At 33.3% G+C, this 23,436-nt stretch overlaps 1 protein-coding gene across 1 annotated transcript in view; it reads right to left on the reverse strand.

Annotated features, from left to right (window-relative positions):
• Positions 1-4,762: 4,762 nt before the first annotated feature.
• The window catches only part of LOC103486168 (uncharacterized), a 37,838-nt gene continuing 19,164 nt past the window's right edge, over positions 4,763-23,436 (reverse strand). Inside the window, exons 9-27 of the mRNA XM_008444038.3 lie at positions 22,808-22,902; positions 22,657-22,677; positions 21,085-21,180; positions 20,880-21,000; positions 20,594-20,734; positions 20,273-20,469; positions 19,329-19,600; positions 18,999-19,100; positions 12,110-12,286; positions 11,806-11,994; positions 10,666-10,907; positions 10,422-10,568; positions 8,993-9,209; positions 8,299-8,427; positions 8,054-8,194; positions 7,275-7,334; positions 7,019-7,195; positions 5,533-5,592; positions 4,763-5,429 (exon numbers count right to left, since the gene is read on the reverse strand). Coding sequence (XP_008442260.1) covers positions 5,355-5,429; positions 5,533-5,592; positions 7,019-7,195; positions 7,275-7,334; positions 8,054-8,194; positions 8,299-8,427; positions 8,993-9,209; positions 10,422-10,568; positions 10,666-10,907; positions 11,806-11,994; positions 12,110-12,286; positions 18,999-19,100; positions 19,329-19,600; positions 20,273-20,469; positions 20,594-20,734; positions 20,880-21,000; positions 21,085-21,180; positions 22,657-22,677; positions 22,808-22,902 — 2,659 coding nt within the window. The 3' untranslated portion in view covers positions 4,763-5,354. The remainder of the gene's footprint in view (positions 5,430-5,532; positions 5,593-7,018; positions 7,196-7,274; positions 7,335-8,053; positions 8,195-8,298; positions 8,428-8,992; positions 9,210-10,421; positions 10,569-10,665; positions 10,908-11,805; positions 11,995-12,109; positions 12,287-18,998; positions 19,101-19,328; positions 19,601-20,272; positions 20,470-20,593; positions 20,735-20,879; positions 21,001-21,084; positions 21,181-22,656; positions 22,678-22,807; positions 22,903-23,436) is intronic.

The raw sequence follows: 23,436 nt of genomic DNA on the forward strand, positions 1-23,436 counted from the left end.
GAAAAGAAACAAACGAAAATGGAAAAAAGAAAAAGGAAAGCTTTTATATTTATTACACGACTTGAACAATCAAATAAGAATGTTTGAAAAAAACAATACACAACGAACCAAATAATCGTTTGGAAAAAAAGAAGAAGATAAGAAACAGACGATAAAGCAAACGAAGATGGAAGAAAAAAAAGAGAAGAAAGACGATGTAACAAACGAAGAGGGAAGAAAGACGGAAGGACAAATCTGAAATATTTAAAAAAATTACTAACTTTATGGGTTTTGTTAGACGGGCCGTAAATATTTTACCGGTTTATTATATTTATGAAAGTTTCCTAAACAAAATATAAGGTAATCAAATGGTAATCATATACCAATCACACAATAATCAAAATCCTTGTGCATGTTTCAAATAAAAACATCATAAGGTAATCAAATGACAATCATCGGAAAATCAAATGACCATCTCATACTAACTAAAATTGAAGATAAAAACAATAAAAGGTAATCAAATGTTAATCAGGAGGCAATCAAATGACTATCTCATAAGGCTAACTAAAATTGAAAAAAAAAATGATAATTAGAAAGTAATCAAATGACAATCTCACGAGACTAACTAAAATTGAGGAAAAAAACAATAGAAGGTAATCAGATGGCACTTGGAAGTTAATCAAGACTATTTTGCAAGGCTAACTAAAATTTAAAAAAATAAATCATAATCACATAACAATCAAATTGTTTTAAAAAAATGAGGTTCATTTTCGACTTTTTACTTCAACTCCATTAGTGAATTTGGGCTGGACTGATTGTTTCCAAGAAATATTTTTAGAAATCACCTACTTTACGGATGATTTTACACAAATGTCTCAAAATTTCATTTATTTTCTTATTTAAGATTTCGTGTTTTTAGGATCATTTTAACCTTCACATCAATTATAAATAAAATTGATTTTCGAATATATATATATATATATATATATATATATATATATATATATATATATATATTATACCATAATTATATTATACCACATTTATTATCTATTTTATAACTTATATAATTAATGTAATAAATAATTAGGGTCTTTTAAAAAATATAACAAAGCGACAAAGTATTTACACTGTATAGAACAATTTCGAAAACGAAAAAATTCCACAAGCCCACTGTGGAAAATATAAAAAATGCTCCGTCAACTATGCCATCAACAACGTATGCGTATATTTGGTACACGATCGTTTAGAATCGGCTATTGTTTGATACACGATCGTTTAGATTTGGTTTTTTAGATATGGCTACAATTTATTTTTTTCAATTATATCGTTTAATTTTGTTACACAATTGTTTAATTTGGTTACATTTAAATTTGGTTACATGATCGTTTAGATTTGGGACCCAAATATAAACGATTTTTTTTAAAAAAAAATTGGTACATAATCATTTAGATTTGGCTAAACGATTTTTTTAATTCTTTTGCTACTCGATCGTTTATTTTTTTTTACACGATTGTTTAGATTTGTTTACACGATCATTTAGATTTGGCTAAACGATTTTTTTAAATTCTTTTGATACATGATCGTTTAGATTTGTCTATACGATCATTTAGATTTGTCTATACGATCATTTATTTTTTTTACACAATCGTTTACATTTGGCTACTCCAATTTAAATGATTTGTTTTAAGATTCTTTATACACGATCTTTTAGATTTTACTATTTTTTTGCACAGTCGTTTAGATTTGGTTATCCAAATTTAAATGACGTAAAAAAAAAAAAAGAAGAAAGATGATGGAAAGAAATCGCAGCGAAAATAAAAAAGAAGAGAAAAAAAACAGAAATCGCAGAGAGGAGGAAGACAATGAAAAAATCGCAGCGAGAAAGAGAAGAAAGACGGAAGGGCAAACCTGGAATATTTAAAAAATGGCTAACTTCATGTGTTTCGTTACACGGGCTATAAATAGTTTAATGTTTTGTTACATTTATGAAAGTTACCCTAAATCATTTAGATTTATATTTGTATTTAATATTAGGATATCATTTATTAGAGAAGTAATTTTAATATGATATAAAGTTGAAAATAATATGGTAATATTATATTAAATAATTTCTATAAATTAACTTTATTTAATTTCATCCGCAACACAATTAGAGAAATCTTCTTCAACTAATTTTTTTCATATCTTCGTTCATATTTTTCATATACCTACATAATATACTATATATTTTTCATAATATACTATATAGTTTTGCATATACTCTAATTTGTTGACTGAAAATTACATAATATACTATATATTTATTATACCCTAAATTTTTTCGAAACATGAACTACGTAATATATGAAGGGAATAAGAAAGAATAGACGAAGAGAGATCGGGCAGAGCAAATAATTTTTGAACAAAATCACCAAAAGAAAAATAATTATGGGGTAATTTTTATTATAATATTACCATAATATAATTAATCACATATCATACTTATATATGATATCTAATAAATGCAGATCTTAGTCCACTTTCCTAATTTCATTTTTCTATTTTTTAATATATTATTAATAATAAAGATGGGTAGTTTAACCTTTTGGACTCTACATTTGTGTAAAATTGAAGTCTAATTAGGAAATTTATGAAAAATTTAGCAACATTAGATCAAACTTATAATAAGCCACCCTATTTAGGCTACAGTAGTTCAAACTTTTTTTCTCAACTAGAATAGCCTAAATTGGTATATCATTTTACATAATAGACCTTTTTCACTAAGAAATTTTAGAAAAGTTCTAAATGAGCTATAAAATTTCACAAATGTATGACTCAATTTACCTTATTACCCATTTCCATTGAAAATACAAAATAAATAAAAATAAAAAATAAAAAAGGAATGTTCAGGGGCGTTATAGGCGTAGGATTTATTAGATATCTTATGTAAATTTGTAAGTGATTAATTCTATTATGGTAATATTATAATTAAAATTACTCCTTAGTTATTTTTCTTTTGATGATTTTGTTAAAAAATTATTCCCTATAAAAAACTTGCATCTCTTTCAATTATGGTCAACACGTCTGCAACGACCACATTTAACGCATCTCTTGAACTCAATTTTAGAAAGAATTCTAATATTTTTTGATCGACCAACTGAACGTTTTACATTCAGTGGGAAGTTGACAACTTCAATTTCTGTATTATTGAATATATCAGCAGTATATTTGTAACAAATCACAAAACATAAACGTTTATGTAGTAGTATATTTGTAAAAAATCAAAGAAAATACTAATCATATCGAGAAAAAAAATAAAGAAAACGATATGAAACATGAAGGAAAAGAATTGAACTATAGGTGTCACTAAATACATGTTATTGTATATATACATATGTATATGTTGATAACACCATCTGTGTATACAGTGATATATAACGAAATTCAACTACAATTTATGTATTATTGAGTATATGAAATAGTATATATAATCACAGAACATAAATATGAATAAGATATATGTATCTGCACATAATAGAAGTGGATTAAACAGCGTATATAAATGTATATATTGTTCACGAAAACTTTACTAAATAAAAATATAAATAAGATGACTGAAACATGCCTAATTAAACAAAATATTAAAAACATGAAGAAAAAAAATTGTGTATGTCTTATTGAATATATGCATTAGTATATATATGTAACAAATCATATAATATAAATGTATCATTCAATGGTTTACCATAGTATATATGAATGACGAAACATTTAATAAAAAATCTATGCCGAACATGATAGGAAGGTAAACTGAACAATAAAATATGACAAACATTACTAGAATATGCTGTAAATAAAAAGAATATGCCAGACATGAAAGAAATATATGATAAACATAATCGAAAGACACTGTAATTAAACAAAAAAAAAATGAACATCCTCAGAATATATTAAAAACATAACCACAAGATATTAAGAAGCTAATTTTAAGACGAAACAGGAGGAAAAAAAGCTACGAAAAAAATACAAAAAAATGAAGGAAAAAAAAAAGACTAGCCAAATATTCTGAAGCAAATTGAAAGAGAAGAAGAAAGAACAAAATTTGTTTGAAACAGAAATCAAAGAAGAATGCCAGAATTGCTGATTGTGAAAATAACATTCTTGTTTTAATTATGAAATTGAAAACATTTAATTTGTAGAATAATTAAAAATATTATTACCATATTATATAATAATTTATTCTGTGTATCCGAATTAAATTATATTTCAGTAGTAAATACAAATATAAAAATATTAATAATTATGAAAGTTACAATTTATACAATAAATATGGTATTGGATAAATCATTTTTTATGATTTTTGAAAATCGTTATTATTTAATAATGCTATGAATGTTAAAATTGTCCTAAAAAATCACGATTTCTTACTTAAGATATTAATTAAAAATTTAGGGCATTGTTAAAGAAGGTAGTTTCTATAAATATTTCATTTCTTTTTAGTCGACCCACGGCCTAGCGCCCAACAAAATTATAGAACAAGTTTAACCCAACCCAACCTAAGACTTACATTTTGGATTGAATAATGAAACAATCAAATAACAACCAATATCATTAGCATATGATAATTCATATCACATTCGAATGCAATCACATTGTGTGTGACATTTTGACCATCTAGGTATTGCAATTGGGCTGTGCTGGTTAATTTTTGTTTTAAATTGAAGTATTATGGATTTAATTTTCATTATATGTTTGGTGATTTGAGCAAATGACACAATAAATTGGAAGAGTAAAATTTGGATGAGGTAACAAATGTCAGGATATTAAAAATTACTAACAAACAAAATTGCAGCCAAACACTAATGTTGTCATCCGAAGGAATCATCCTAAACGTCTCTCCTCGCATTTCAACACAACCACACAAGAATGATGAATTAAATAAAGAACTCAAGACTAACCCTAATCATCTCTCGAAATCTCTCGACTTCTCATTAGAACAAATGTGATGAAATGACTGTAATAAAATACATACACTAACAATAATGCATCCCATCTATCTTCCTACTGTTTCAAGAACATGATCATAGTTGGCCAAGCATGACCTCCCATTTAAGATCGTGTTAAAATCAAATGACATATGAGCTTCGTTGCCACGACTATCATACCCCCCAAAAAATAATGAATAACAAAGCACACATCATATGGATGCAACGAAGTTAATGAACAAACCAGTTGTAGTATCCACCTACAAAACCAGTAGAGATATTGTGGAGGCCCGCTGAAGAAAATGTGGGATCCGGCAAAGAAATAATGGAGAGGGAGAAGGAACTTGCAAGGCATGTCGTGATGTCGGGATTCATCGAGGAAGCCTCATGATTAACATGCCACAGAAATCAAGATTGATTAACATAAAGGACAGGAACGAGCCCTGCCATTTTTCCATCCCTCCCGGGGCGTTTCTTTTTCACCTGCAATAGTAATGACAGTACATTAGTTCTAGTAACAATGTTGCCTTCAGGTAGACTAAACTAAAATAAAATAAAAATCCACGTTCTATTTCAATATACTCACATAAAACCAGCCATCTACTTCGTACTCAATATCGACTTCTTCACCAGCTGTTAAACTTAACTGCAAGGCAGAATAAAGTATCCAATATATAAACTCATAGTCAAGTTGGTTTAAGAATCGACGACAGTAGACATAATCAAGGTGAACAACTTTCAAGGAAAAAGAATGAAACCAATAAAAGAAAAAGAAAAAAGAAGAAAACTAACAGCAACAAAATAATATTAATTATTACACACACACGGAAAGACAAGTGCGTGTTTGCTCGAATTGGGAGACAATTTCAAAACTGTTGATGTTGAGATAGTAAAATATACTATTCAATATTACACTGTATAACTTAGAATTTTTTTTATACGCAACAGACCAACTATATACATGGAAAAGAATAATAACAATAAAGACTGAATATTAACAAGACAACTAATATTTAAACAAAAATAATAGAAATTCCAATGCTACCCCCTAAAGCTAGTTTGAGGATGTCTTCCATAGTCGACCAAAACCTACTACCAAAACATATCGGAAAACACTAAAATACAACTCCATTCTTCATTGAAAGCTTTATGTATGAATTATTATTCTTGCTAGGTAGCTTCATGTTCTTTTACCAATAATATTATTCATCTACTGTTCTCTAAAATATATATTTTACTTTTGTCTTTTTTTTCTTCCCAAAATCGACTTCCAGCCAAGCTGGGTAATATGGAGGTCGAGGGTTGGAAAAACCTCAAGTGCAGCAGGTCTAAACAAGTAGCCTTACTTCAATATGTTACAAGGCCAATAGTCATGGCCTTTGCTTATCTTTTCAAATTTCGACCGATCTGAAAGATCGGCCAATTGGATACCTTTCCTTGAATTTTTAAGGCACACAGACAAAGTACATGTTTTAAAATCTTGCTATTTTCCTTGGTTTATCTTTTTTTTGAAACGAAGACAAGCCTCTTTATTTTTCCTCGGTTCATTACAACTTACTTTTATAGCTTATGTTTTGAATCCAACCAAGTTGGCATGCCACCAAACTCATAATCTAAATCAAGCCCAATCCTAGACCAGCCTCTCGGTCATATGCCAAATGATCGCCACAAGCATATGATTTAAAGAATATTTTGATGTCATTAAATACTTGTTTCAAGGTGAACACTTTAAGGCAGACGATCTGGTGTATTTTGCAATTCCCATTTAACTTGTCAATCCAATATACATACACATTTATATAAATATATAAATAGTGAAAATCAGATTCACCCATCCAATTAGCATTTCTTACATCTTGATGAAGAGATGTGAAAGCATATTCTTAACTATGAATGATTAAGGTCGTTTTGTCTTATACTATTATAACATCAAAGTTTAGTGCTTCCGAATCACTCAGGATTTCTCCCCAATCTCGGCACCACTCACACACCTTCTCAGTCTTCACATCTTTCCATTGAGAAAATTCAAAAAACAAAAGGAAACTACAATAGAATTGTAAAGTGCAGGTTACCTCATCATCGCCACCAGCAGTGAAGTCATAGAGAGCGGATCCACGTTGTGGATTTCCAGAAGAGGCACGCTCTTCTTGAGATCCAAAACTCTGAGAACCACGCCCTGCTAAAGGGTTTTCAAATGATTCGTACCGTTGCCTATGAGGGGGTGAGTAAGGAGGGGGATCTTCCCTGATCTGAGAAGCATGAAGAGTTCAACTATAAATGAAACGGTGCGACAAAAAATTACAAACACACAAGAAACAAAAATCTAACCGGAGAATCTAAACCCTCGTCTATTGATGGATTGCTAAATCTGCTCGCTCCTGACCTTTCCTGAAGATTATTAATATGCATCACAAATGAAAACATAAATAAATAGCAGCAATGCAACAAGTTAAAAATTGAATTATAAAGAAAAATCCAAAAACATGCCAAGTCAAATTCAGCAATGTAAAATTTAAGTCAATAATTTATAGGCTCTCCCAGACAGTTGAAGAAACCAAATCACACTTTTTATCTAAATATTGAATCTCGTTAACATTTGTTATAAATTTTTGTGAGAAAATTCACTTTTGTATCCTGATAATAAGACAACAAACACTCATCCTAGACACCGCAAAACGAAAAAGGATTAATTGTGATGTGATCACTTAAGGGGCATTTGGCTACTAAGGGAGTTAAATAAGTATGGAGTCAATATGCAGGAGTTGTTAAGTTTGTGTATGGAGGGTAGAGTTTAAGATGGAGTAACTCGATGGTTGTAAAAAGTAGATCAAGAGAAGTGGAGTTACTTGATAATTGTGAAATGTAGAGGTTAAGGAAAAGATGAGTTTCTTGATAGATGTGAAAAGTGTAAAAAATTGGAAGGTGAAGTTACTCGATAAATGTGCAACTTCAGCAGCGTTTATTGTTGAACTTACAGAGTTATTTACACCAACTTAACAAGTTGGTGGGCCAAATGGCTCCATAATACTAGTTTCTTTTTCCATGAAAAATAAAACTTCCGGCTCCAAATTTCGTCTCATAAGAAACTTTTATTGTTCGTCTCTTACCGAAGTTTGGGTGCCACCATAGGAAGGTCGTGAACTAAACAGTGAAGGATAGCTCATTCCACCAAAGTGAGAAGATATGGAGGTTTCAACTGAGCCTGTTGACTCAGGAGAGGATGTCCCAGAGGATCTTGCATCATCTTCCTGAAATTCAAAAGAATACACACTCAAACATAGCTATGAATTACGAGTCCAACAGCCACAATACAGCAACTCTACCTACTACATCGAGAAGGAAACTATACTACCTCTAGTTCAGAAGTCTCTAAAAGAGTTTTCGCCCACATGTCATCATAACTAACTGACGGCCTTGAGATGATATTTTCTTCATCAACATCTGGAGCATCAGTTCCAGCTCCAGCAAGAAATTCATTAACCTAATGGAAAGTAAAAATGAGAAAGGTCTCTCTTAATGGAGAACAGAAGAGCAATTAGAATAAAAACATCTTCGCAGACTAAGTTCCTTCAAAAATCCATCCTTTAAGAAAATTAGGGGAAAAAACCCTAGTCTTGCCTTAATTAGCAATTCAAAGCATGATACCTTTACAGCTTGAATAAAGCATTTAATTTCATGAAATTATTAATAAAAGACGTTCAATGGAAGGAATATGGACGTTAATTATTACTAGAGATCTGTGGAGTATGCAATGTTTTCTATTATCAATATTTCATTTACAAGAAACTAAAGAAAGTTAATCTTAAACTTAAGCCTATATCAAATTGTTTAGCATCTGATGCAAGAAAAACACAAATGAAGCAGTGCCCAAAAACAGTTAATGAAGGGTAAATCATGAATATAAGAAAATCTTGACAATTAACAGAAGCCCCCCAACCCTTGAACTCGAAGTTAACAGAACTCAGAGAAACAAGCAAAGACAAGTTGAAATCAGTTTGTGTACGAAGTAGTAGATAAAAATTCCACTAGCACTCTAAAAGACGTACTCTACTCATTGCTGGTGCACTGCTGCCCAAAAGTCCATCATCACCAAGATTTGCTGCCCAAGCATTCACTAGGTCATCATCAAGAGCATCTGGCTCACTGGTTGCAGGTTTTGATTCATAAATAAGATCAGAAATGCCAGTAGCAACAGCTGGATCACTCAAACCAGTTGATGCACTTATATTATGTCGTGTCCGATAGATGTCAATCAGCTTTGCACTGACAATTTGAAATCAGAAGAAGTTTAAAAACAATAAAATTTGATGCAGGTAATAAACAGGCAAACGCTGATCATTTCTTTCCCTATGTACTAAAAAAGAGTCAACATTGACAAGTTTATTCGTTTAAAGGAATAAATAAAAAAAGTGCCAAAAATAAACCTTAGACATAGACAATATAACTACATATCAGCTCGTTTTAAAAGAATAAATAAAAAAGGGCCAAAAATAACCTTAGACATAAACAGCATAACTACATATCATTTACTTATTTCACAAGTTAAGCCAACAGCAAGACAAGCCTTGATGTCCATTAAATGTTTCACCTTTTGCTATAAATAATAATAGGAAAAAGTAACAATGATATATCTGTTTATTTTCATATGGGTTAACTTATTTACAAATATAGCAAATTTTTATTTTCAATCCATAAAAGACCCAGATAGGCATCTATCATTTTAGTGATAGACATCGATAGATAGACATCTAGGTAGTGGTGTCTATGATTGATAAAAAGTAAAATCTTGCTATATTTGTAAATATTTTTAATAGTTTTACCATTTAAACAATTTCCCTAAATAAATAAATCAAGAAAGAAAAAAACCCAGATATGAGGAAATAAGAAAAAACACTAAGAAAATTATTTGAATTAATAAATTAGAAAATAATAAAATAAAGGTAATCTAAGCCAAATGAAAGAAAAAAAACCGTACTTTGTCTGCAAATTATTGATCTAATATTCCCAACTCCTGAGCAGTATGAAAAAAGAGCAGTAGAATGTCACGGTGTAATGGAATACAAAGAAAAATAAAAGCTTTCTTGACCAACCAAAAAATTAAAACAAAAAAATGACAAAACAAAAAATGAATAAATAAAGGGACATTTTAAATATAGTAAAATAAACTAAAATATTTACAACATATAGCAAAATTTTGGATTCTATCAATGACAGACACTGATAGACTTCTACTACTATCTATTAATATGACTGATAGAAGCATATCAGTGTTTATCAATGTCTATTATTGATAGAATCCGAAATTTTGCTATATGTTGTAAATATTTTGTCAAATTTGTCATTTTTGACAAACAAAACAAACAACAAAAAACCTCACAAGTATAAGAAACTTGAAGGCATATCTATATATGATATTGGTTGATTTTAATAAAAGAAAGCATAATGGAAACACGAAATGAAAGAAAGGAAAATCACCTAATTGGCCCCAGAGGTAGGTACTTTGCTCTAGGAACGTAACAAAATAGTGAAACAAGATCCAACAATCTTTCATGGGTCTCGTATAGCTTTTTAAGCTCCTCATCTGTCCATTCTTTTTTAGCATTGTCATGGTAGCGAATATCTCTGTTTGCGCAGGAAAAAATCATCAGTGCTCATGATAAAAATGAGAAGTTTAAAGACAGTTTGAAGAAAGACAGGAGGGAAGAATTTGAGCTTATACTTGATCAAATCATCTTGAGCTCGATACATTTCATCAAGCACCTTTATCATTGGACTTATTAAAACTCCAAGGCCAGTACCACTGGCCCCTTGATCTTCACCATTGCTAAGATGCATCTCTGAAAATTGAGACTGTATACCACCTTGGGCTAAAGAATGCAAGAAGTCATAAATCTGAAGCCTATATGGCTCACCCGACCTGATTGCCACCGTAGTGAGAGCTTGAGCAGCAACTAGACGAATCTGAATCATCCAACGAAGTTTAACATAAAAAGTACATGAGAATTATACTAAGAGCGAAAAGAATGATCACAAACAAAAGTACAAACGAATTGAACAAACAAAACAACACAAGCGAAACCCTGAGCACAGAAGAAAAATAAGAACAAAGCAAACTTAGAAAACTTTCCACAAGAAACCCAATAACAGCTGAAGATTGCAGACTAAAACTTCAAAATGGATGGGAGGAGAACACTAAGGAAGTTTAACATAAAATCAACCAATTTTAGTAAAGGCCTTGTTCTATAATAATTCAAATAAAATTAATACTAAGTGAGGAAATATAGGTTATCTAACATTCTGTGCAGTAAATACAAAAACAATACATGCTGCACGGGATAAATCTCAAAGGTAGGTTGGGAATCATGGAAAATACCTAATTCATATGGTATTTGAAAAAAGAAGAATAAATAATAGATGCTCTTCGATGATATAAATGTTAAAACTACATTCTGAATTTAATATAATCTTCCTAAACTTTGCAGAGTTCAGAGGTTCTTTTCAATGGCTTTTTCTTTTCTACTCCCGCATCACGTCCTTTGTACCCATCTTATGTTTTCTTTTCTTTTCTTTTTTCTATTTTGGTGTACTCATGTTTATTAATAATAGTCTTTTAGTACAAAACCTTTCATTTAAATATAATTGGTCATGTGAAGCATAATAGATTGAATAAAATATTGATTTTGTGCAGCAAACACATGTTCAACTCGTTACCAACTTCCACCCTCAATACAGTTTTTCAGTAATGTTCAACTGAGATCGAGAGGATTAAGTCATATTTATTAAATCTGCCGGCCAGCATAGGAACCATAGTAACGTTGATGACAGACTTTGCTAGATAACCAATTGGGGGGAGCAATACCTCCCAGCTTCCACTGAAGGCATTTCTCTGAAGACGAGTCAAAGCACCAGCCAGAGTAGGATTGCGAGAGCCAGCAGCAGCAACCATTTTGTCTGCATCTAACATCATCAATGCTGTACCAGGAGGGGTTGCTGATTCCCAAGCATACTCGGATGCAGCATAATTTGCATTCTCTCCAAGAAACCACACCTGTAGGGATTAATCTAAACTAATCAACATAAAAGCAATATATTTATCACATTTTCATTAATAAAATCCAAGTTCAAAACAAAAACAAATGGAAATATTAAAAGAAGATGCTTACCGCAGCTTGCACCAATCTCTGTAAAGCTAGTGCTGACTTAGGATCAGAAGCTGCAACACGGTCTACTGAAGTAATGGAGGTCATAGAGCCAGGTTGGGGTGGAGGAAGATCTAGAACCAGAGTTACTGCTTCCAACGCTGTGTGCTTCCAGTCAGGACCAGCTCCAACGAGGCACGTCTGTAAATGGAATAACAAAATGCCTCACTTTTTCTTCTGATGTAATCTATTAGTGAAGAGAGCAAAATAAAAGAGGAAGATAGACTGCTGATCTCAAGCATACTTCAGATTTGTCACTTAGTTATCCGCATTTGGTTATCTTGTATCTTGTCTTTTGTTTTGTTTTGGATCTCAGCTTTGTGATGCACTCATATTATGACGTATATGTTTCCTTTCTCCCACTCCCATATGGAGTTTGTTGAACATTGATCTCTTTTCATTTTGTTGTAGTTGTTGTTTACTCTTTTAAAGGAAACAAACTCATGTATTAATAAAAATAGGAGCAATAGCTCATAATACAAGATGGCTATACAATGAAAAAAATGCTATGACAATAGAACGAGAAGGATCAACAGGTGCACCCGAACATCTCAACTAGGTTGACACCCCATAGCACCCTCACCATATCCAAACAAAAGGTGTCTAAGCCAAGTAATTAAAGATTAAAAGGCTACATGAAGCCAATACAAACCAAGCAACCATATGATCAATCTGGCTTAAACAAGCCACTACAACCGAAAAAAAATCTGGAAAAATCTGAGAACAATACAAACAGATACAGGAAACTGGAATATAAAACTGGAAGAAAGAGACAGCAATCATAAGGGTCATCTAAAGCCAGAGTCCAGAATTAGAGCTTCAGCCAATGGGAAAAGATGAAAGCCTTCCAATTTAGCAAAAAATCTTGTAGAGAGAAATCTTTGAATTTTTTACTGAGCGAGCACCACGAGGAGGCATTCAGCCAAGCCAATTTGAATCTGTCCTTCCAGGACGAAGATTTATTATGGAGGACCCGTTGGTTTTTCTTGAACCATATTTCTGCCAAGATTGCCTTTACTGCATTACTCCACAACAAGGATAAGGATTTGTCCAGAAGCAGCCCAATAAGAAGCCGTCTGACATTATTTTTACATTCTTTATCAAAGGACCAGCTGAGATCAAAGATGTGAGAAAGCTATTTCCAGCACTTAGAAGCATATTCACAATCAAATAGAATATGCTGAAGGTCCTCTTGAGATTTAAGACAAAAAGGACAAATATGGGGTGATAAATAATGGGCGGGTAGTTTCTTTTGCATTACTGAGGAGCAGTTTACGTTGCCAAAAATCATAACTTAGACAGTTATATTCACCCTCCTACGGCTTTTGGATTTCCAAAGGCACTTAACCAAGAGAGATCCAAGGGGGAGGCGGGAGCTAAAAGTTTTGAAAGTGACTTTACTGAAAATTCCCCATGATGTTCCAAAGACTAGCTTCATTCATCCTCCATATTGGTTGGTCTTCTTGTGTCTAAGGATTCAACCAGAATTTGAAAATCAGAAATTTCCTCCTTTTTAAGCAGTTGTCTTGATTGCATCTTCCTTTTTCTTGATCAAACAAATGAAGTTCTCCTTGATACATGCGTTTAGCTTCCCATTCTCGTAGAACTTGATGAAAAGACAGAAGAAATTATCCTTGATCAGGTTGAATTTGATTAAAAATACAACTGTGAAACCATCCGGCCCAGGTGCTTTATTCTTTCCCATTGATTTTAGAGCTGTTCTAGTTCCCAGCATGCTGAACTTTGCAGTAAGCTCTTTGTTCTGCTTCCCTTGAGACTACAGGCCAATCAATAGTGGAGGGGAAAAGACTTGTGTGGTCTGCTTTCCCGTATAGATTACTGTAGACGTCAAGTATGAAATGTTCAATTTCCGAGAAAGAGGTGGTGGAATCCCTTGCTTATTAACTAGTTCGGGGACCAAGTTTCTTCTCTTTTTTGCAGCTAGGAAGCAATGGAAAAAACTCGTACTTTCATCCCCTAATTTCAGCCAATTCAATTTGCTTTTCTGAATTAACTCCCTTTCCTCCCTTCTATATAAGGCTGCCAGGTCCACTTTCAAGGAGAGTAACAAAAGGTGATTGGCGTTGGATGACTCCGGTTGGTCTAATTTGCCTTCTTCCTGATCAATGGCTTTGAATAGGGTTTTTTCTTGGCTGTTCGGTTTCTTTAAAGTATCTGAATGCCATGCTTTGAGCTGTCCCTTGATGCTCTGGAGTTTGTTTGATAATACAAAACACATCCAGCGGTTGGGAGTTCAAGGATAGAGAATTTTCAATCATTTGACAGCACTGTTAGTCTAACAGCCAACTGTTACAAAAACAAAAGGGGGAAGGCCCCCATTCGAAAGCTCCTCCTTCTAGTAAAATTGGATAGTGGTCTGATGAAATCCGCACTTGTCGGTTGACTCGTGTTTGCAAAAGCCTCATCCCATCCGAAAGAGACTCTTGTCCAACAATGATTTTGAAGCTGATCTACCTTCTCTTGACCAAGTAAATTTCTCATTCGTTAAAGGCATTTCAATAAGTTTTGACTCATCAATGAACTTGTTGAATTTTCTTGTGCCTCGTGTTGATCTGCCCTCAGGAAATCACTCTGCAACTGATATAGTCATATTACAGTCCCCTCCCAGACACCAAGCTTCTGGGCAGTACCCTATAAGTGAAAGAAGTTTTGGCCAGATGTACTTCCTTTCTCTATAATCTGTTGGACCGTATACATTAGTTACCTGACACTCTTTTTTGCACAATGTGCTAAATTTTACTGATAAAGAATATCCTCCCTTCAGCACATCCATAACAGACAGTTACTTTCATCCCCATAGTTAATAAACCTCCTGATTTTCCATGGGCTTCAAGAAAACTCCACCCAATTCCTTTTGCACTCCAAAGAGCTTTGATAAGATTGAAGTCAATCTCTTTCTGTTTTGTTTCCTGAATCAAGACCAAATCTGGATTGATATTTTCACTCAGTCTTTTGATGGCCAATTGTTTGGAATGGTCAAGAATTCCTCTGGTGTTCCAGGACAGGATCTTCAGGGATCAAAACATTGTATTTTGTTGTACCACTGACAAGACAGAATAGATTAAACAATTCGATTCTGGAATTTGGCTGACCTGTGACCAATCAAACTTATTCCACTGTTTCCTCGGTTTCTCTAATCTGTTCAGGTTAAAGTAATTCACATTTTTCAAGGAACGGAACCCAGTGTGAGGGAATGTTGCCAGCTTCTGCCATGACTATTTCTATTTTTCCTGGTGAGAAATAAATTTGCAAATTCAGCTCCAAATGCATCTATATCCTCTTCCTCTTCTTTTTGCCTCTCAGCACCCTTGGCTCCTTCCACTTCTTCTGGGGATAGATCTTCGCTACTAACACTGATTACAGAATCTTCATTGTATGATACTGTAAGGCCCCCTATTATAACGTGTACAAAAGAAAGGGCAGGAAACAAAACTCACATGACAGCCAGGTGGAAAAGAAGGATTAGAAAGGGGAACGTGCCAAGTGGGCCCTACCGGAGGAATGTGTCTGTGCCTATAAACAGAATCTTTTGGGGAATGGGGTAGCTAGGTTTTATTTTTATCATTGTTATTAGAAAAGGCTGCTGGAGCTGCCGGGATGACCCTAGCTCGTAGGGAGAGGGGTGGTATGTTTTTCTTGTTTTCTTTAGCTGTTGTTATCTTGTTATCTTGTGACTGTTGACATTTTGGCATTATTAATATATAATACAGAGTGCTGCCTCTGTTTTTGCCGTTAAAGTAGCAAATATTAGTATATATTGGTTAGGAATCCTTACAGATACATCATCTACTGTTCTTGGGATTGCGGAGGAGGGTAAACCTCGCATAAAATCACAGTTTGAGCCAGGTATTCTGAATGAGGAAAAATGAATTTGTGAAGAAGAATGGGAAGGGCTAACTGATCAGGTGCAAGTAAATCCAGGAGTAAGGATTTTCACACAGCTTTCTTCCAATAGGTCCGAGGTTGCCAAGGCTGTCCAAGTATTTTGGAACGAAGTGCACCCTTTTCTAAAAAATTTGGAGAAGACCTTGAACCACTGTGGACTTTCTTGATTGATGTGGAGGAAAATTTATTGGATTGGGTACTTCTTGATTTGATGCTAATTGGTGAGCTCTTGCTGGAATAGGCTTCAGTACTAGGAGATTCGGAACCCACCTGGCTTGAAGGAATTTTCTGTCCTTTCACCAGCCCCATCAGCATTTAAGAACCCTGGAAATTTTGCAATAAAGGAGAAACCCGAATTATCTGGACACTTGGCAAAGTTTGACGGGCTAAAAGAGCTTTCTGAATGGTCTGAAGTACAGTGACCTTCAGATTCTGCAGCTTTTTCCAAGAATTTTAACATCTTGGCCACCAACATTCTCTCTCTTTCCTTTCTGCATTAAAGGAGTATCATTAAGTGAGGGTTGGGTGGTCTGCCATGTGCTAAGGCCAGTTGTAAAGGGAGGGACGGTCCACAACTCTCCTCCTGCCTTCTCCGTTTTGATGGAACTCCAGCGGATTTGAAATTTTCTGGCCGCCTGCAATCTGGGACAAATTTTCTTATGGCCTCAAAGGGATTCCTTGACATGGAAGGGCATACTGTTCTTAGGAAAATCCAAATCGTTTGAAAGAAAATTCATCTTAATGTTTTCATCAACAAAAACTGATTGTATCTACAAATATCCATGGGATTAGTAAAGTCACTAAAGAACAGATCGTGATTAACAATTTTAGGAAAGTCAAGTGATTCAACATCTCCAAAGTTGAGAAAGAAATTGCCTCTGATTTTGTTCTTTAGTTCTATTGTAGCCGGAAGGAAATCACATACACTTTTCCGGACTCGAATTCTAGCTTCCAAGCAATCGATGAGATTTAGAGTATCTAAAGCAATGCATTCCAGTCCTCCACATTGAGCTCCAATGACTTCTAGAATGTCTCTTCTCCATAATTCTAATGGAAGATTTTTGATGGACAGGCACCCCCAAAACCTTTGATTAAAGACGACGTTAGTTTGCTACATCCCATTTTTCAAACAATAGTGAAATTTCCCATAGTCTTGCCATTTTCCCGGGCCTTGATCACATCATCTACATTGCCCTGTTTAAACTTAATAATTGCTTTATCCACGAACAGAGGGTTTATGATGACTTTCACCTTAAAACGCTCTTCCAGTAACAGGGAAATTTCAATCCATTCATCAAAAGTAAATAATCTATTAATGGTCCATAAGTTGTAAAAATCCTCCTGAATAACGTCGTCACCTTTACAGACCCATTGCTTTTGTGACTTAGGAATTTCTGAAGGGTGGGACAGGGGCTGACTGATGAAGCCTTCCTTAGGCTGCATACTCTGTTTTTTGAAGTTTGCACCTAGGGATTTTTCAAAACTGATCTCTTCACTTTGTCTGCATAGCTTAGTCCTGAATGGGTAAACAGCGTTTTCTGGTTTCCACATGTAATAGAGGCTGTTTCAAGAGAAGAGTGCCACTGTTTGTATTCACGAGTCAATAAGAAACTTTTCAACATTTGTAAGAAAGAGCCCCAACCTTGTTTTCCCACCCCTGAATGTATGTGTACAAAAGATTGGATCCCTAATGAATTCTGAGCAGCACATCTGGCCACCCATCCTGTAACGCCCAAAATTTAAGGTGATTTATTTGTAATTATCTTAAGTTTAAATTTTTTAATTTTTGGGTGTTATTTAATTGTTGAAATATTTGATTAGATATTTTGGAAAAATATCCAATTGTTGTATTTGTGGAAATTTGATTAATTGAACATTCGATTGTATAATTAATTGATTGTGAAGTTAAAATAATTATATTATAAGGATAATATAATTATTTAAGAGTATATGTTATTCTTTGAAAGAATGTTAATTAATTATATGTTTGGGTATATAATTAATTGAATTGAGGATAAAATAATTATTTTATAAAGATAATGTAATTATTTAAGGTTATTATATTTTTTTGGGAAGATAAAGTGATGTGATTGGAAGGAGAGAGAACATTTGTTTTAAAAGGGGATTTGATGGGTTTTAAATGAAGTGAGAGAAGATATGGTTAGTTTAATTGACAAGAAGTGATAGAGATCATTTTTGCTTCCGCCTTATGTTATTTGATCAGATGAACTTTTTATTTATTATTTTATTTTTTCATTTTTTTCCTTTATCACTAGATAGGGCCTAAGTTAGGATTTTATTTATTTTTAATTTATTTCTGTATACATTTATTTAAAATTTTAATGAGTAATTTCAGGTTTTATTTTATTTTTTTTATTTTTTCTTTAATTTGAGAAATTTTATTTTCCTTTTTATTAGTAGCGACCTCGGCTTAGTATAAGGAGTTGGGTCGTTACACATCTAGAGGGGACTCTGAGTTTCTGAGCTTTGTGGTGCCTTGTGCGTCGCTACCATCTTTGAGGAAGAAGCAATGCTCCTCATCTTGGACCAACTCCGACAATGCAGCAAAAAACCATCTTAGTTGATTCTCAGAGACTTGAAGAATTCTGCGAAAATCAATATCTTCAATATTGAAAATCCCTTGCTCGAACCAGATACAGTAGAATGACTCAGCAATTTTACAGCTTTTCATTTCCAAGTAGCTGCAGTGGGAGGAGGTTGCGGGAAGGATAAAGCAGTCGAGAAGAGGAAGGGAAGAAGAGGAGAGGAGAGAGGGGGGAGAGACAGCCTTTGTTTACTAGTTAAAACTTAGAAGCCTTGTTTTACCATTTAGTTCCTTGACAATCATACCAACAGTGTTGTCTAACAGAACGACAAATATGTTTTGGAAAACTCGGAACACAGTAAATTTCAAATATGAAATTTGGAGAAACGGATAGTCACTTACTTTCCACAGTAGTTGCAAGACATCCGCATCAATCTTCCCAGGAACTTTAGTTGCAAAAACTCGAGCGATTTGAAGAAGAGTAACAGCCATATCAGGGGTTGCCTAAGAAAAAGCATGAGGCATATGCATTACTGGAAGGATTATAAATACACAAATCACACGTGTCAAAGACTGCTTTCACTCTTCTTCACATCGCAAAGTTATAATACATTAAACTAAATTTACAATTGTTACACCAAACATAAGAATAAAAGCAAGAACGTCATAAAAAGTGAATAATAAGATCAAAACTCAAACACAAACAGAATATCTTTTGTATACAAAACATACCTTAAATCGAGCATGCAAAGTAAGCAAAATATCATTCAACAGTCCTGCTGGCCAGGCTGGGTCAGAAAGCTCTGATGCAATAATGGATTCAAGTTCATCAAATGAATCGTGGGGACTTTGCATCCATATCAAGGCCTTAATTACCATGGCTCGAACATAGACACATTCACATGCTACTGTTGTTCGCACTACTTCCATCAATGAAGCCAGCAAACTAGCAATTGTATCTTTCTCGCCCCTACCATTTGCCACTGAAGCAGTTCTTCGTATACCTAATAGAAGAGGATGACAATAAATAAATAAAATAAAATAAAACAAGAACTAGGAATGTAGTAATCAAAAAGGAAGAGAACTAAAATGAATTAAAGCAGAAATTTGGTCATTTAACTAGGTTGAAAAGGATTAAAAAGGATATTATGCTAACATTTCTTTAGAAAGCACACACACATGTTTCCGCTCCTTCAATGAATGGTTCTAAATTTTACAAATAGGAATGCATTAATCCAAATAATCATTAATGTTTACTAGAGACCAAAGAGGAACAGTCAGTCAGAAGGATTGCTATTCATAAAGCTTTGTAGATTTCACAAATTGTTTTTTTAACCAGAAACAACATTTTACATTTTATTGAAGAAATAAAAAGGACACTATGCAGAAAGAAACAAGCTCCACACAAAAATTGTTTCTTGTGAGATCTTAAGTAACTTCTAAAGGAAGGGAAGAAAAAAGTCATGACTACCGATTGAAATTATCTTAAATCATGCAATTCCTCTAGTTGAATAATATTCAGCTTGCTTCATAAGATATCGAAAATGTTGCAACTTTTAGTCAACTAACAGACTTTTCATACTGCTTTCCAAAGGGATGATGTAAATATAATTTCTATAATTAAAGAAGTTGTAATATGAAGATGTCATGAAAGGTGTGTTCAGAGCGAAAATTACTTTCAGGATGTGAGTTTTCGTTAGCATCTAAATCCTGAGAATCAGCAGCCTCAGAAAATGAATTAACAAAAGCCCCTTCATCAATATCCTGTAGGCCTAAGGAAAATGCAGCAGCCCGACTTCTTCCCATCTCTTGCACAACTCTTGCTGCCGCATGAAGAACAGGCCTTGAGAAACTACGGAATGAACTCTCTAACCTGGATCCAAAGAACATTCCAGATAAAAGAATTACAGTCTTTTCCCTTCTAAAAGTCAGGCACATGTAGATCAGATAAGCAAAATATTAAATTCATTCATGCCATAATGAAAGAGGGCTTCAACCTTCGCATGACAAGTTTGATAAGAGGTTGAGGACGTCTAATCTTCTGAGATTTATCTTTGGAAGTTTCCTTTGATGGCGCTTCTGGTAGCTTGAGAAACTCCCTTGTCAGACGATACCAACCGGCAGCTCGCTCTTCAGTCCTACAATAAACAAAAATAAGCAAACCTATCAAGTAAAAAGAGAAAACACAAGACTACAGAGCAAAGGAGAGAAAACTGAAGTAACTATTTCATAAGAAAAAATTAAATTAAATTAAAACCATAATAATAAAAACCTTCTACTAACCTATCTGTGTTGTCTGATTTACCAAGAACACATAAGATTGCTTCAAAACAAACCCTTTCACTCGGATCAAGAAGAAGCTGATAAAGCACTGAGTTGAACTGCGACTTAATATCTGGCCGTTCTATACAAATCAATTTCACAAAAATGATCATGACGTAGAAAAGCTAAAACCATAACAACCACAGACTTCAATTTTAGTTTTTACCATCCAATGCCCTTGCTCTGGATATTGAATGGCACAACCGTGCAAGCGAAACCCTGGCCAGAACATCATGTAAATGGAGAACATCCAGCAATGCCCCTATATGTGAAGATAAAGTTCATTTAAAAAATTCCACATACTTCTAGACAATCATAAAGCTGCAGAAATTGGGCCAAATAATCATGCAAGAGACAGTTCATCCATAAAATGTCAGTTGCACTATGTTTATCGGACATCTTTTTCTCTTGACTGCCCTTTTCATCGGTGGGCAAGGTCCAACTTAGTTCTGCGAACTATATGTATAAATATAAATTGATTTATCATATTGCTTAATTTTCTAAAGCAAATAGCATTTAAAAATAATAATACAATTCTTAAATCACCGATCACCCAAAAGCTTGAGCCGATAGAGGAAAGTAAATTTAATTATATATCACAACAATCCCCCTCACTCGTGGGCTTGAAAGGCCCGATAAGTGGAAATAAATTTTAAATGAGGAGGAAACAACATTGCAGGGCCTTGAACCTAAGACATCCTAAAACAACCTAATCTGATACTCTGATATCATCTTAAATCAGCAATCGACCTAAAAGCTTAAGTTGGTGGTGAAAGTAAATTTAATATAATATCTAAAGTTCTAAACAATAATAATAATTAAAAAAAGCTTTAGGAAAAATATAAATCTATACTCACTCAAACTAACAATTTTATCAATTTGGTACTTTCACAAGTAATCAATTTAGGGATTTCATAATGAAACCATTTCTTTATAATAATAATAAGAGAATCAATATAGATCCCCATTAGAAATTTTAATTTAAAACCATTAATGCATAACTTTCACACATGTATAAGACTTTTTTTTATGTAATAATAATGTAAGTAAGAGAGAAATTGAATTAAATAGATAATATCGATTTTTTCATCTTCCCATCTTCCTCAACTTTTCCTTTTTTATTTAGGAATAATTATGTCTTAAATCATTACCAATTGACTGAAAAGATTAAGCTAGTGGGTAAAAGCAAATTTAATACTATATCATTTAACATTACCCCTCGCTTGTGGGTTAGAGATATGAAGAATGCAGGACAAGTGGAAATTTATTTTAATTGGGAAGGAAACAACAATGTAAGGGCTTGAACACAGGACCTCCTTACAACCTGCTCTGATACCATCTTAATTCATCAACAATTGACCCCAAAAAGCTTAAGCTAGTAGGTAAAGACAAATTTAATATCATATCATTCAACATTATCTAATATTTTTCTTCCAACTTCAGTGGAATTTGGGAGAAGATGCAAAATCTCCTAGCTACAACTTTTGTGGGGAACCTTGTTAGAAAAGAGAAAAAAGTCTTATGGCTCACATTACCAGAGCACCTTTTTGGAAGTTTGGCTTGAGTGAAATAACAGCACCTTTTAGAGTCTTCTAAAACATTCTTATATTTGGTTCTTCATGGTTTTAGATTAGTATAAATGCATACATACATTTTCCAAATATAGACTGAAACCAAGAAAAACAAATTGAAGTGGAGAAAACCAGGAAGAGTACTGGCTAAGATATAAAAAGCATACCTCCAGCTTGTACATGTTTTCCTGCAAAATGGCAGGGGAAATTATTAGATGCTTAAAATAGAATTTAACCAAACTTCAGTTAAGTTTTAGATGACACGTTCTGACAATATAAGGTCTGGAGAAATTAAAAAAGTAGTCAACATAAAATAACCTAGTGACATTGCTACTGCATAAGGATCTCTAGCAGCTAGTTCGGAAAGCATTTCCAATGCATGTCTCACAGCAACTGGATCAGTGAACGACACTCTGCAGTTCAAAATAGAAAAAGAAGTTGATATTATCACATAAACATCTCAAAAAGTTCAACATAAGGTGATCAAAACATCAAGCACTACATATAACAAGAGAGAACAAGCAAAGTAGAAAAAGGCATTTTTTTTTTGTTAAATATAACACGATAAGATAATAAAACTTAAATTATCAAAAAATAATAAAACTTAAATCCAATAAATGCTTAAATGAATAACAAAATCATGCTTGTACTTTTTCCTTTTTCCCTTTTTTGTCTTTTTTCGTTTCTTTTCTCAATGTGATGAGGAAGCATGCTTTCATTGAAAACAAATGAATAAATACAAAAGATTAAAGAACATAAAAAAAATAAAAAATAAAAATAAAAAAACACCCAACAGAATGAAATGTCCCCAACCCAGAAACGCCATACAAAAAAGGAGATCCAACCTTGCTTAGTGAAAAGCACTCAAAAAGTGCTTCTTTAGGACCTATTGCTAGATACATTTATATTATAATTGTCTGCTTGGAGTTTTTCTTTGTTGATTTCGA

Source organism: Cucumis melo, chromosome 8 (genome assembly GCF_025177605.1).
Source record: "Cucumis melo cultivar AY chromosome 8, USDA_Cmelo_AY_1.0, whole genome shotgun sequence".
Lineage (NCBI taxonomy): Eukaryota > Viridiplantae > Streptophyta > Magnoliopsida > Cucurbitales > Cucurbitaceae > Cucumis > Cucumis melo.